Source organism: Solanum lycopersicum, chromosome 2 (assembly GCF_036512215.1).
Source record: "Solanum lycopersicum chromosome 2, SLM_r2.1".
In the NCBI taxonomy this organism is placed as follows: Eukaryota; Viridiplantae; Streptophyta; class Magnoliopsida; order Solanales; family Solanaceae; genus Solanum; species Solanum lycopersicum.
This window is the reverse complement of record NC_090801.1, coordinates 67,773,337-67,788,813: the sequence shown is the minus strand read 5'-3', so window position 1 is coordinate 67,788,813 and position 15,477 is coordinate 67,773,337. Positions and strand designations below refer to the sequence as shown.

The 15,477-nt window shown below is 33.2% G+C and overlaps 3 protein-coding genes across 3 annotated transcripts; all 3 read right to left on the bottom strand.

Annotated features, from left to right (window-relative positions):
- Window positions 1-938: 938 nt before the first annotated feature.
- On the bottom strand, window positions 939-4,207 carry LOC101265693 (glucan endo-1,3-beta-D-glucosidase). Its single transcript, XM_004232054.5, has one exon. The coding sequence runs from the start codon at window positions 3,251-3,253 to the stop codon at window positions 1,145-1,147; it is 2,109 nt and encodes a 702-aa protein (XP_004232102.1). The 5' UTR covers window positions 3,254-4,207; the 3' UTR covers window positions 939-1,144.
- A 3,066-nt stretch (window positions 4,208-7,273) lies between these two features.
- On the bottom strand, window positions 7,274-10,066 carry LOC101265981 (glucan endo-1,3-beta-D-glucosidase-like). Its single transcript, XM_004232055.5, has 2 exons — window positions 9,775-10,066; window positions 7,274-9,669 (listed from the first exon to the last, which is right to left on the bottom strand). Exon 2 carries the CDS (start codon window positions 9,642-9,644, stop codon window positions 7,485-7,487), a length of 2,160 nt encoding a protein of 719 aa, XP_004232103.1. The 5' UTR covers window positions 9,645-9,669; window positions 9,775-10,066; the 3' UTR covers window positions 7,274-7,484.
- A 1,821-nt stretch (window positions 10,067-11,887) lies between these two features.
- On the bottom strand, window positions 11,888-13,758 carry LOC101259508 (protein trichome birefringence-like 19). Its single transcript, XM_019212099.3, has 2 exons — window positions 13,183-13,758; window positions 11,888-12,841 (listed from the first exon to the last, which is right to left on the bottom strand). The coding sequence occupies exons 1-2, from the start codon at window positions 13,645-13,647 to the stop codon at window positions 12,149-12,151; spliced, it is 1,158 nt and encodes a 385-aa protein (XP_019067644.1). The 5' UTR covers window positions 13,648-13,758; the 3' UTR covers window positions 11,888-12,148.
- Window positions 13,759-15,477: the final 1,719 nt, after the last annotated feature.

The window sequence follows — 15,477 nt, the reverse complement described above, 5'->3', positions numbered from 1 at the left end:
AAAAAGAAAAACCAAAAAAATAGCTCGAGTCAATACAAAGAGTTCAGATGGCACCCCTTTTATTTGTTGTCACTTCGCTGGACGCGCTGTCCACCAAACCATTATTAAAAAAGGAAATTGAAATGCAAACGCTTCAAAGAACAATATAATTACAAAGCACATGAATATCTGAAAAGATCTCACCCAAAAATATAAAATTAATAATTCTTCGGAGTAGTTCAGTGGTTTGGACTTGAACTTTTATGTTGGAGATCTCAAATTTTAAAATTCCTTATCAATGAAAGTAAAGAGTTCGCCTTCTGAATTGAGCTCGTCGCATTGAATTTGCATAGTACAGATCACCTCTCCTTCGTGGTTTACAAGTTATTGTATGGGAGAAAAAAAAAAAAACTAATGACATAGTAGCAAACTAGGCAGTTGCACCAGAACTCTGACAATATAACATGCCTAGTCACAGCTAGGAAACTATAGGCACCAACTAATGTTTTAGTTTAGGTCCCTGAAGGCCTACTTTTTCTTGCATCAAAAGGTTAAAATCAAACATATGTATATACTCGTCTTCTTCAATGGAGGCAACATATTTGCACGCAATGCACACCTTCCTACAAAGGGTATCATCCAACATTACTTTATATATATGTGTGTAAAATAAACATCAAATTGGGACAACAAAATGAAGTCTTAACGTATACATTTTCGGACTTAAATTCATACAAGACAGACACAGTTGTAATAATAGGCCGATACAACTTGTGTAAAAAATTCATTTAGCATATATGCCATTGTTTGCACGAACCAACTGATGCAACTCAGTGAATCAGCCCACTTGGTTCCACAGGTGGTCGTTCAAGTGACATTTGGCTAGGTGGATAAGTGTCAATAGCGTAGTATCTCAAGATAGGTAACAGAAACAGAATGTAGCAGCAACAAGATTCTACTTAGGAACTCAATAGATTATGGTGCATATTTATTTATTCATGTAAAAGAGCTTCAAATAATGGTCCAGTGTAAAAACATGAACTTTGTGACATATTGGTTATTAAACACATTGGTATGATATGAAGTTAACAAATGGAATTGTTCAATCCATCAAGAATAAACAATGTAACAAGCATAATTAGTGAATTCTCAAGTTTAAAGCTGATCATTTTCTGCTATGAATCCACCACAAAAGATTTGAGAGTGAATTTCCATCATCATGACTGCTAAGGTCCCTCACTTCTTTTAGAGCTTGCTTCTGCTTATAAATTGCTTCCAAGGCATAAACAAATCCTTTCCATCCTTCCTCAGTTCTGTTTTTGGGTACGCTAGTGAATGCCCATTTTACGAGCTCCTTCACATAATCAACATCAGAAAACACAACCTCAGTGATTGGCAATATTGGTAGAACTTGAATTCCAAGCCTAATGTCTTTCCTCTCAGCTGGAGCAAACCAGAGAATGCTGTCTCTTTTTCTAGACCATAATATACCAACAACCTTATTCTTCTTCACAAATCTTGGTGCATATATTTTGTTATCTCTTTTTACATGCCACCAAGTCTGTGCTGACTGGATTTCAAAGGCTGTTAGAGTGGAGCCAAGCGAAACAAGATCTGCATCTCCATATGCGGATCCCATCAATGCTGCTGAATAATATGCATTAATTGCTTCACTTGTGCTCTCTTGATTTCTTCCAAATGGAAACTCAGTCAGCCCTGCAGCCCAAGAATGTAGTTTCCATAAGTCAAAACACCTAAGACGCGTGTAATGCTGGTTCTTCTTCGGTCCCAAGTTCGTGTAATCTTCCACTAAAGAATACGCTCGACTCCTGTACTGCTTTCCCCATGCAGGATCAAATCTTGTAAGCACTGAAATGCCATATATATAGTATCCCAAATGAAAATGATGGTCATTGTAAATTCCAAAACCAAAATCACCTGTTGTGTCATTTAACCCATGTTCAGTCACAAGTCCACCCCATTTATTGTCATAGAAGAAGCCATTGGCACCAAATGTTCCGTTTAACCAAGGCTCTATCATATCCTTCAAGAATTGAACAACTACCGGTGTTACCTTGGGATAAGAAACCTCTTCTGCAATCAGTGCCAATCTTGCTGCTCTAGCAACCAATTTCCCATAAAAGTAAGACGATGTAGCAGATATGTTTGATGCATTCAAAGTCTTAACATCGTTACCAAGTGCACGAATAATTTCAGGGATTGATTTTTTATTCAAACCTTTAATCGAATGCCATGATACTGGGATTGACTCTGTTTTAAGATCCCATGTATCTCCAATTACACCAACAAGCTCACCATCCATGCTACTATACTTGACATCCTCCAGCACAGTTACTGAAGCATCTGCTTTTGAAAGAAGTCGACAATGGAGGGGGTGAGCAAGCATTAGCAACTTCCCCGCACCCTTCACATCCCACTTATACTTGAGAGCAAAAGACCCCAAAATGGCACTTCCAGACACGGGATAAGCCGAGCTATACGTATCAAGTATTTTCTCAAATTGGGAATCAGAATCAGCCAGTAGAGCAATACGAATAACACCTGAGAACCCACCAGACTTAATGGTGGATACATTATTAGTCAAATGAATCGGTGCAGACGCATATAGGATCCACGATTGACGATTCCGGAGTCTGATAGTGTACTTAGTAAAAGAACTATCACAGGAGAGCTTGCGAATTGGATCCACCGTTGAGATTGAAATTGAAGTGTTCCTCCCATTGACAGCAAAAGTCAAATAAGGACTACCTCTTACAAGAAAGAATCTAAGGTTACTCGATGGCAAGTCCAAAGTAACACTAAGATCACTGTATGATGAGATTACATGGCGATGATTTGGCTTAGGATTGTTGGAAGCAGATATAGTTAAATCGGGTCGAAAAATCTGTTCAATGAAATCAGAGGTAATGTTCTGAGATGGATAAGAAATAGAAATGGATGAGTTAGCAGAGCGAATAAGATAAGGTTGGATATACTCAGGCTGATCACCATTCTTGAGTACAAAATTTTGAAAAAATGAATTAGTGGGCAAAGGGGTAGATACAAGATGACTAGAAAAGTAATCTGATGGTTCAGGCAAGACTAAAGATTTTCCTTGAGGGAAGAGAAACTGAGTGCTTTGGTGCAAGGTTAATTCAGCATTATAACCCTGTACAAAAACAGAAAATGCATAAAACAGTAAAAGTGGCACCATTTTCATGCTGTTGAGGATTGAATACTCACTGTACAGAGGTTTTGGAGGACCAGCTCCCATTCAAGATGATTAAAGAAGAGATTTTTAGAAGACCCTTTTTAATATATTGGCTACTTGGTTTAATTTAAAGAGAAGGTGGATTAGGAATAGATAGAAAATCTGAATCTGGAGATTCTCTATTGTCTAGTTGACTTTGAATAAGTGAGAAATTCAGAACGTGACATCTTCGTGTCAATGAAGTCGTCAAGAATAGTTGCTGAAAAGTCCAAGATTTCTGCAAATTTAAGGGAACAAAAATGAGAAAAAAGAGGAGATGAAAGAGAGAAAAGGGGCTCTAATTGCTTAATTTCTTGTGCAATTAAAGTTAATACGTGAATATTAACGTTACAGAAGGACAAAACATATTGACCTACTTCTCTGGTTTTTGACATTAACTAATGAGAGGCAGATATAATAGAACAAATCATAGTGAACGTTACAAAGATTTGGTACACATTTTGTGCCGTTGGGTGCTGACTGCTGAGGTCAATGTATACTATTAGAGTGAAGATGGTGGTTGGTTATATTTTGATTAGCACATCATGATCAGAAAGTGCTTCAAGAAACGGTAAGTTCAAAGTTGCTAAGCTAAAAACAAAACAAAACATCACCCACCCACCCACTTTATTATTATTATATAATTGTTACTTCTTCCGTTTCTATTTATATGTTATCATTTATTTTTCACATGTATTAATAAATTAAGTTTATTATTTTTTTTTATTTTTTTATTTATTTTTAAACAATCTATGAACATGAATTAATTTATTTTAATTAATTAATTTATATATTTTTAAAAATTAATAATTCACAAAAAAAAAAAATAATATCATGTATATATTAATTTTACGAAGTAACCAATATTAAAAACTATCTATTTATTTATAGTACTTAGCATGGACGACATGAAAAATAAAAGGAGTATTATTTATTTATTTTTTGTGTGGGTTTATGGGAGCCAGCTAAAATAAGAAAAGTAAACATTTTTTTTTGGAGAATGATGAAGGGTTGGGGAACCAAGAAAAGTAACATTTATTTTTGGGAGAATGATGAAGGGTTGGGGAACCGAGAGATAAAGATTCGGTCAAATATAATTAGGTCAAGTAATGTTTAGTAACTTTATAGATTATGTCATGTGTATTATATAATAATTTATGATTGAAATTTATTTAAATTATATACTCATTTTAATAATAAAAACAACAAAGTCTTCCATTATTTTTATTTTCTAAAACTATCAAATAAAATAATTAAATATACCCTAGCTAATATTTTCAAAAAGAAAATAACACTGGCACCTGTCAAACCTCGTACTCTAATTTTAAAGAATTCGACACTTTGGAAGAATATGAATAAATATATTTTTATAATTATTTGAAAACCTCCAAATAAATTTTGGTTTAAATGTATCATCATGTTCTTTAATTGAATTACTATTTAGAGGTTGAATTTGGAGAAAGCATGAGTAAAATTATTTTCGAAGAAGTTTGGCGGCTAAAAAGTCAGGAAATTCGCATATTTAATTCCTGTAAATCTTAATATAAATTATTATATAGTACACATGACATCAACCTATAAGGTCATTAAACATTACTTGACCTAATTAAACTTGACCGGATCTTTATCCAACCAGAAGGAATATTTACAAGGGAAAAAAATTTATCCCCAATCGTCTCAGATGGAATATCTTACTAAAATTATCTATCCCAAATTACATGATTATTTATTAAATTAAGATAATATTAATTAAATTTTTTCATTTATCCTACAATTAATACGGCCTTCTAAAGATTTAAGAATTTTTTTCAAGAGGCTTGTTAATACGAACAAAGGGTGGAACAATAAAATTGATAATTAATAATTTTTTAATCACCTTTTAAATTGCACAAGCGTCATAGTGTAGAGATGCGATTCGCCAAGCTAAAGGAAAGAAAGTTGTTTGACTCTTAAATCTTCAAAATAAGGAAAGGAAATCAAAGACTCTTTTTCTTTTTTGGGTTTAAGGGTTGCTTGCCTTACCGAGGTATAAAGTTTTTTAAGATTTACTCCTCCTTATTAATATAGGACCTAATAAAGGCTTTCAGAAGCTTCCTTAGTATTTAAGCCTTTTTGAAGCGCCATAATTATAGCTGTGGTTAAAAAAAAATGCACATCTAATTTGGAACTAATTGAGTAACTTTTGCTGAATCAATAAAGATATAAAATGGGTGTCATGAAGAGCTGAGAACCAAAGAGATTTCACCGGAAAAATAACACTTCTTTTTATCCAGCGCTGGAAAAATAACTTACTGGTACGTAATGTTAGGGCTAAATCAAACAATATAAAATGGGCGTCTCAGTTTTAGTCTAGAGATGCATCATGCCTTTAATTTGTAATCTTTACGGTTATAAATCGTAAATACCGAAGGCGTGCTTTTATATTTTCCGAATTCTTGGGGTGTGATAGCATATAATATTTATTTATTTATCATAAAAGATCATTTATAATTAATACTCGAGTGTGTATATATATTAAGAGTGGAACAAAAATATGAGGCTTCATTGACTGTCAAATCTGTCACCATCATGCAGGGCTGCGGTCAATCTACATAAATCATTCACACTTGGGAAAATGATATCAATGATTGATTCAGAACGTACGTGTTGTTGTGATAACAAGTAAGAACTTGATATATATATATATATATATAATTTTATTTGTTATTTATTTATGAATCGTTATATATTTATACATAAATTAATATATGAATAATTAATTTCTCATGAGGTGAGTAAATAAAGAAAAATTAAAAACTATTTAGTGGGATACTTCTGTTGCTAATACTTCTATTTCCATTTCCAATCTCAAAATGTTAAACTTTTCGTAGAAAAAAAAGAAGAGAATTTTGACATTGGATTTAAGTTATGAGTATATGTTTTGGTGGAACAAGTTGCAGCAAATATTCACGAATGATCTTTATCTGCAAAACGGCTCTCTTTGAAGGGGTTCTAATTGATGCATTTTCTAAAATTTATCAAACTATCCTGCAACTTCAAAAAAAATTTGAACTACAAAATTGTAACCTTTCTGCCTGGTAAAAGCAGGCTAGCTTTAAATTATACATTCAACAGTTGACTTAGTTTTTCACTTGAGTTGTCAGATATCTGATGCATGAATATACTCACCTAGCTCCTTTACATCTTTATATCCCTCTTTGCCGATGACTCTTAACATTTCCATTTTATGGCATTTTCCCAGCTTACTATACTCTTATTGCACTTCCAAAAACAGATGAGATCAGTACTCCCTCAAACATCCACTTCAACGCAGCCTACTCATTTCCTTTCATGTTTATGCACACCATATTCACAACACCATTTTAAACGATGATGAATTTTCCTTTGCTTCTAACCTCTTACTTGCCTTATATGTATAAGAACATTGTATTGTAAAAGTTGCAATTGTTTCACTTTCAAAATTCCCACAAACAGAATATTTGAGTTAAAGGAACACAGGGAAGGAACAGACAAAACCCCAACTATTCCCAGATTTCAAGACAAATTTAGAGTAGCAGCTTCCTGCTAGTTGAAAATCTGAAAAGGGGTCAAAGAATATAGCAACATGGAGGCAGGCATATATGTCGAGATCCAAGAGCAAGGATTTTCAAGCAGCAGCTTTGGAATTTTCAGATAAACCAGAAGATCAATCAGTTTTCATTTGTCTTTAATTTTCCAGTGCTATAAGAGATTTGGTTGGTTAGATCACATCACCATTCATAACAAGCATATCTCTTCTTCCTATATAATGTGTATCCCAGCAGAAGTCAAAATTATGCATTCATGTCTACGAACATCAGAGTCCTTCACCTCACGTGATTTGATAATTCACATCTAATATTAGAAATGTCTGAAATCAACCTCAGATACCCAAAGATCAATACAGTAGCAATATTCACGGCTTCACCTACTCAATTTGGAAATTACAGGTACCAACCGCTGATCAACTTAGCAAATTATTATTACATTGCATTATTTTTGTTTTTCATTCTGAAGTAACCAAAATTTTGGCAAAGTTGGACTTTTATTCATAGCAATCTGGCGGAAAATTACAGCAATCATATCACAGAGCATTGTGCTGCAAAAAAGCGCTCCAAATTTATATACAGAAAGAGAAAAGACAAATACCAAATCACCAAACTAAGTATCCTTTTTTTTTAATGGTTCCCATCAGATCATATTGAGAATACTCAAAATGTAAGACACCGTAAAAGAATCAATGAGAGTAGTGTCGGAACCAGCAGAACTTGCTTCCTCTATCACCTTCTGCCACTTCATTATCTCTAGAATGAATCCACCATAGAAGATTTGAAAGAGAATTTCCATCATCAAACCCAGTTAAGCTCCTAGTTTTGTTCAAAGCACCCACTTTATCATATATTGCTTCCAAAGTATACACAAACCCTTTCCATCCTTCTCCAACCCCTTCCCTTGCCAGAGCTGGCAGTGTCCATTCGACCAACTGCTTCACAAACTGCACGTCTGAAAACAGAAGTTCAGTAATGGGCAATATTGGTAAGACCTGAATTCCAAGTCTACACTCTTTCCATTCAGGTGGAGCAAACCAAAGGCCGCTATCCCTTTTGTTAGACCATAAAACACCCACCACCCTGTTGTTTTTTGTGAATTCTTCCCCATATAAAGTGCTTCCCTCTTTCACATGCCACCAAGTCTGTGCAGAATGAATCTCTAAAGCTGAAAGGGTCGATCCAATGGCAACAAGATGGGTATCCCCATAGGCCAAACCCATCAAAGCTGCTGAATAGTATGCATTAACTGCTTCACTTGTGCTCTCTTGGTTTCGTCCATCTGCAAACTCTGTCAATCCCCCAGCCCAAGAATGCAACTTCCACAAGTCAAAACACCTCAGGCGGGCATACTTTGAATTTGATCGCCTGCTCAAATTCATAAAATCTGCCATAAGTGCATAAGCTTGTGGCTTATACTTCCTCCCCCAGATGGGCTCTATCTTGGCTAGCACTGCAATCGCATAAAGGAAATGACCAATATGAAAATGGTGATCATTATAGACCCCAAAACCAAAGTCAGCTCCCGAATCCAACGCCCCTTGCTTAGTCACAATTCCACCCCATTTTGATTCATAAAAGAAACCATTTGCTTGGAAAGTCCCCTCCAACCATGGTTCAACTGTATCCTTCAAGAATTTGCAGATTGCAGGGATAACATCAAGGTGACAAACCTCTTCAGCTATCAATGCCAGCCTTGCTGCTCTTGCAATCAATTTTCCATAAAAATAAGATGATGTTGTAGATATTCCCTTCGAATCCAAGGAAGCAACATCCTTATTCAATGCGTCAATTATCTCTAGAAATGCCTCCTCCTTAACACCTTTAGTGGAATGCCATGTTACAGAAACAGGGTCACTCTTCAATATCCATGAGTCTCCAACGACACCCACAAGCTCACCATCAATACTATTGTACTTAAATCCCTCCAAGACAGTTACAGAGCTATCTTCAGCAGAAAGGAGCTGAAGATGGAGGGGATGAGCCAGCATAAGCAAGTCACCCCATCCCTTCTTTTCCCACTTGTACTCCAAGCAAAATGGCTGCTTGAAAACAGCATTACCACTTGTAGGATAACAAGAACTGAAACGATCAAGAACTGCTTCACTAGTTTGATCAGAACTTGGCAAACAAGCAATCCTAATAATACCTGAAAACACACCAGACGTGATAGACGATACATCATTGCTCAAATCAATTGGGGATGAAGCATACAAAACCCAAGTTTGCCCATTATTTAGCTTGATGGTATATTTAGTACGATTACCATTGGGTGAACATTCAAGAATGGCGTGAATTGTCGAAATCGATATGGCTACATTTTCAATAACACTACACGTAATAAAGGGAGAACCTTTAACAAGAAAGAACCTAAGTTTGCTAGAGGGAAGGTCTAATGTGACACTAAGATCATCAAAGGATGAAATTACATGGGGTGCATTTGGATTGGGATTATTCAACGCGCTGATGGTCAGATCAGCAATAAAAATCTGGTAAATGAAAGCCGGATTGTGGAACTGAGATGGGTAACAAAGAGTAAGAGATGAAAGGGACGATTTAATGATATATGGGTGTATAAATTCAGGTTGATCACCGTTCTTGAGTAGGAAATTTTGAAAGAAAGAATTAGTGGGCAAAGGGTGTGTGAGGAGATGAGGAGCAAAAAAAGGAGACGGGTCAGGTAGAACAGTGGATTGGGTACCTGGGAAGATGAAAGGCTGTGAAGATGACGCCATGGCAAAGGATTGTGAGGAAGATGAAGTTGGCTGTGAATGGGTTATATAGGGTTTGGTAGGATTATTAAAAGGTTTTTCAATGATGGATTTAACTTGCCTTTTGATTTTCTTCATCGAAACTTAAGCGCGTTAATCTTATCTGAAAAATTATCAAAATACAAATTGAATCATTAATATTTCTGTATAAATAAATGTCAACTTTGGTACGTCAGAATGGAGTAGTAGTTGAGAAGCATTTACATACTTGTTCGAATAGCCGCCAGCAAAGAGGAAAGAATGGAAATTGTTTGATTGCTAGTAAAGATGAATAGAGTCATACATATCTGTAGGTGTAAGTTAAATCATTTGAGAAGGGAGGAAATAAAATTGGATGATTAAGGAAGCAAAGAAAGCAACAATCATTTGATTTGGATTGGAACAATTGTATCTCATAATTAATTATGTTGAAATGAGTTATCGAGAAATAAATTATTTTATATATATTTTTATGTCATAATTATTTATTTTTATTGTCGATCTATTATTATAGTGATAGCAAATCGATTTAACAGGCAATATGAACTGGTAAGAGAGTCAACACATTACGGAGGGGGAATTTCTAAAGGAATTGGAGCTCACCGATCAAGATACTCTTTGGCCCATGGATTTTTCAAATAATATTTAGGAAAAAAAATGATAAATAATTTTTATTCATATAATTTGTTATCATTTTGATAAATATTTTTAGCAAAATTCTAGATATTAAATTTTTCTAGTATGGAGTCAAATCTCATTATTTGGAATCTTTTGAAAATTGAAATTTTACATTAAATTTTTGTCTTTCACAAAAATACCCACTATAGTTTGCATTGTATTATATAATTTTTTTGTGAACACCAAAGTAGTGATGAAATATTCAGTGAATATGAAAGTGATGATATGATTTGTTGATGAAAATGATAACAATTGACTCGGAGTAGACAAAGTAAGTACTTATTGCGCTCACTCCAAACTACCACATTCTCTAGTGACATGAGCACTAGTTATTATTTTTTGCAACGAAGATCCAATTGACTTGTAATACAAACTTATGGTTAGTTTATAGTTTTTAAAACTTACGAGTATAAATTATATTTTTCTAAAAAAATAAATTATATTTTTTGAATATTATGACCAAATATATTGTCAAATTTCACTCAAAATTTGATCCAAATAATATTTGCCAAAAATACTTAAAAATTTATGACCAACGCTAACTTAATTTTCTCAATGAATCACCTGTCCCGCTTACTGCTTATTGGACTTTGAATAAGGACCAGCCTTGGGCTGGGTTGAAAATTTAGCCCATAACAAATGGACCAAGTTAGCCTTTTATCCACCCATTGGTTTGGCAAGTAAATAGTAAGCTTTTGCACGAATTGCCCCAAAAATTTTGTTTATATTTTTCTTTGATAAATTTTTTTGAGTCAGAGTATTTTGAGTAAATTTTTTGGAATAACAAACGTAAAAATTAGGTTAGCGTTTTATAGTTATAGTTTTGCTATTTTTGCTCCATAGCAAACCTAAATTATGTTTAGCGTTTTATAGTTATAGTTTTGCCATTTTTGCTCCATAGCAAACCTAAATTATGTTTGTTATGGAGCACATGATTTGTATAAATAGGGCTTCTATTTCGATGAAAATTGTGTTTGTATATGTTTATGTTCTTTGTATTAGGATAACGTGGCGAGTGAGATAAGGAGAGAGAAGAAAGATGTAAATAGTATATGTATACCGGTTGGATAATGATATATATGTAACTACTAACTACTATGTATATGTATCAATGATTGCGTTTATATACCTACATAAAATTTGAAATTATATACAACTGAATCAAGTTAATATACAATTGAATTGAGTTAAAAGATCTGTATTAATATATCAAATCTCTCTTGTACATTGTGTTTGCATAAAACGAGAGAAAGAGACAAAACATAAATGTTAAGAGAAAATTTTGTATTAGTATAACTTTAAGTGTATGGGACAGAGAGATATTTATTTGTATTTGTATATACACTATGTCTCGCTTTTTACAAACACAAAATATTTGTATTCTTTGTACAAGAGTGAGAGAGGCGATGGAGAGACTTGAGAGTGGTGAGTGAGCTTAGGGGAGAGGCAAAAATGACAATATGTTTGCTACGAATTAGAATTAAAAGAAACTATATCTATGATATTTATTTTAAATCAATACATAATTTTTCTCTATTTTTAATTATGATTTAATTACGCTAAGATAAATTTTTTTTTTGAGAACTTTTATTTCGTAGGACATTAGTTGCATACTTGTCTTATCAGGAAAAGGTTTAGAAAACTTAAACCTTTATGAACATGAGTTTATATGAATGAATTTATGCCTCGTAAGGCCATATCATTGATTGAATATTTGATTATTGACATTGCAAAGCATGGTTAAAACTTAAAACTGCATGGAGTACTAGAACTTGTGTAAGATTATTACACATACATCTAAAAAGTTTATTATTGTAGGGTTGGTACCAAGAATATTTCTGTTTCTATCTCTGAATGAATTCATCTCCTTCCATCTTAAGAGTTGCTAACAAAAGCTCATTCCAAGTATCAACAGGGCCTGGCATTCACCAATGCACACAATCAGGTATTTGCTTTTCATTTGGCCAATGTCCATAATGACTTGGATGTCCATCTGGTCTCATTACCATTGCTTCAGTTGTATCTAGCAATTTGAATTTGACACTACCCCTTTTTCTACCTTCTTTTTCTGCTGCCTTCAATTCTTCCAATTGCGTCAAATACATCTTCAATTCATATCCCTCCAATTTCATTTCTTCATTCTTGTAGGGACTTGTTCTATTGCAATTCCCTCCATTATTCCATTCCCCATTCTCAAAATGTGAAGGGGAGTATGGCCTTAGCATTACCAATCGACCCTTTGATTTATTCAGGTTTAAAAAGGTCTTGAAAGCTGTACGAAACGCCATTCTGTATCCATAAAAATGGCTCTGTTTTGTAACATTTTTATCATTGCATAGGTAACATCCAATGAGCTGATCATTTTTATAGTACAAAAATGGCCTAAAGAACCATTGCCCTCCAGAGATTATGACAATATCAGCTTTGTCAACCTGACTTGCCCAGGCATCATCGGCCTTGTCCAGATACAGATTCATGAGACTGTAACTAGGATCAGTTTCATGGGATTTGATCAACAGTGGAGACCATAGGGCCATGATTGTGAAGTTGTAATCTTTATACAACCATCGCCTGAATCTTGTGTCCGGAGTCTCTGATACGTCAACAGGAATGGCCGCCTGAGACGTAAACATGATATTTTGTTTAACAATAATGTAGGAAAATTAAACAAGTTCAATATATATATATATATATATATATATATTACAACTATGATTTTGCCAATTCTCTTATCTATAAGTCATTTGGTTTGGCCAATTCTGTTATCTATTACAACTATAAGTTATTGGTTCGAGCCGTGAATGATGAATCCTTTCATTTGTTTAGATTTTCTAGATTACACACTTCCTTAGAGTTTTGCCTTTCACCGGACCCTATGTTTATGTAAGATGTATATATTGTGGACTGATCAATAGAGATTTGCATTTGAGTAATGAAAGTTTTATGAATGCTTACGTACACTAGATAGAAGGCACACAAGTGACTGCATTTGGTTTCTTGCTACGGAGTCCCCAACAAAAGCCAAAGTCTTTCCACGAAAAATTTGCAGAAATTGAGTAGCATTAAAAAGTGGAAGCTCACAATCATTTGGCTTCCATCTCCAGTGTAAGAAATCACTATCCGGTCTTCCATATTTCATACAATTCTGTCGATCATCGATCACACAGTTTGTTTCATTTGTATAGTATGGTCCCTTTGGATTTGGCACCCATTTTCCCACAAAGATGTTACACACTTGCCCTGTTTTCTCTGAATTGTCTGGAGAGAGTAGTTGGGTAATGGCATTATCATTAATATTTTGAAGCAAAGAATAAGTGTTGGTATCAAATGAAGAGAAATTGATTTTGAGTAACAACAGTAACGTTAAGATTGGTAAAACAATTTTTCTAAAGCTCTTAAACAGCTCTGCTGGACCACTCTTCATCTGCAACTGATGTTTCAAAGATCAAAATTATATGACCAGCAAATTACTTATTAAGTTATATAAGGAAACATATTATATAAAACTTAGTACAATGTTTGGTTTTATAGACTTAGGGTCATCTTAACCACTAGGCTATTTAAACTCATCACTTGAGTCCATGGCTCATTTTTTCTTTTTTTAAATACTTACCTATATTATATTTTGAAAAGATTAAATGTATTTTAATTATTTTTAAAAATAAAAATAAAAATCATGCACAATGACAATTAAGTTTTCCAGAGCTTTTAAGGGAATGAAACATTTTTTGGGAATAATTTCATTAACTAGGAAATTGTATTTCCTTATTTATCTCCCAAAAATATGATCCTATCTTATACTCTTTTCTTTCTCTATTTTATTATTTTTATCCTCAATATTGGACTCTCTCCAACAATTTTTTTTTTTGATTTATTGTTGCTTACTTACAAAAGAACAAAAATTGTCTGTGGTTGTCTTCTTCACGATCTCAAGGAAGTGTAACAAGCAATCATTATATTGAAGGAACACAATGCTTTGAATATCCTTAGTTCATAAATATATATATTCTTGTTTCAACATAAATATGTTAACAAGAATTTATGATTTTGGATTTACAAAAAGAGAAAAAAAGAGAAAACTTCAAGAATTAAATAAATTTCAAAATGGAGCCCTGGATAGATTTTTAAAAAATAATTAAAATTCTGAATAAAAAAAATATTGCTTATAGAGCCCGTTTGGCCATAAATTTTTTCAAATAATATTTGGAAAAAATTTGGCAAATAATGTTTGTCCACACAATTTTTCATTATTTGGCAAATATTTTTGGCAAATATCACAAATTTCCAAATACTAGTTTTTTCTAGTGTTTGGGCCAAATATCAATATTTGGGATATTTTAAAAATTAAAACTTTACCCCAATCTTTTATCTTTTACAAAAACACACTTTCTAGTAGTTGCTTGCGTTGTATTACATCATTTTTTACGTGAACACCAAAATAGTGATGAAATATTTAGTGAATATTAAATAATGATATGATTGTTGATGAAAATTATTAAAAATTGGCTTTAGGTAACAAAGTCATGTACTTTATCTACTTCACGATGTATGGAATAATTCTTGTTGCACTCACTCCAAATTACCACATTGCTTCAGTGTCATGGACATTATTTGTTATTGTTGTAACTAACATTCAATTGACTTGTAATACAAACTTTTAGTTAGTTTTGATAGTTTTTAAAACTTGTGTGTATAAATCATATTTTTCTAAAAAGGTAAAATATATTTTCCAAATTTTATGGCCAAACACATGGTGAAATTTCATCCAAATTTTCACTCAAATAATATTTGTCAAGAATATTTGAAAATCTATGGCCAAATGCTAGCATAGAATAAAATTAACAATTCTTGTACTTGTTTCCTCAGTTAAAAGAAATTTTTCAAAGCTAAAATTGATAAATCTTATTTAAGATCAACAATATCGCGAGAGAGATTGAATGGATTAACTATATTATCAATTGAAAATGAATTACTAAAATAAATTAATTATAAAACAGCAATTAATGATTTCACATTTTAAAAGACTAGAAAATTAGATTTTAAATAAAAATATTAGGATCCCTTTTTAAGATTTTGTTTTAGCCCCCTATCTTGAGTTGACTCCTTATAGACTAATGGTAATTAATTAGCAGCATATTATATGTAAATGGTGAGTTGCACATGATTTGTCATTTGCATGAAGGGTGAATTTCATAATTGCTCACATTTACTGAGTTTTTTCTCTTTTTTTTCAAGCAAAGTTAGTTTCCTATAT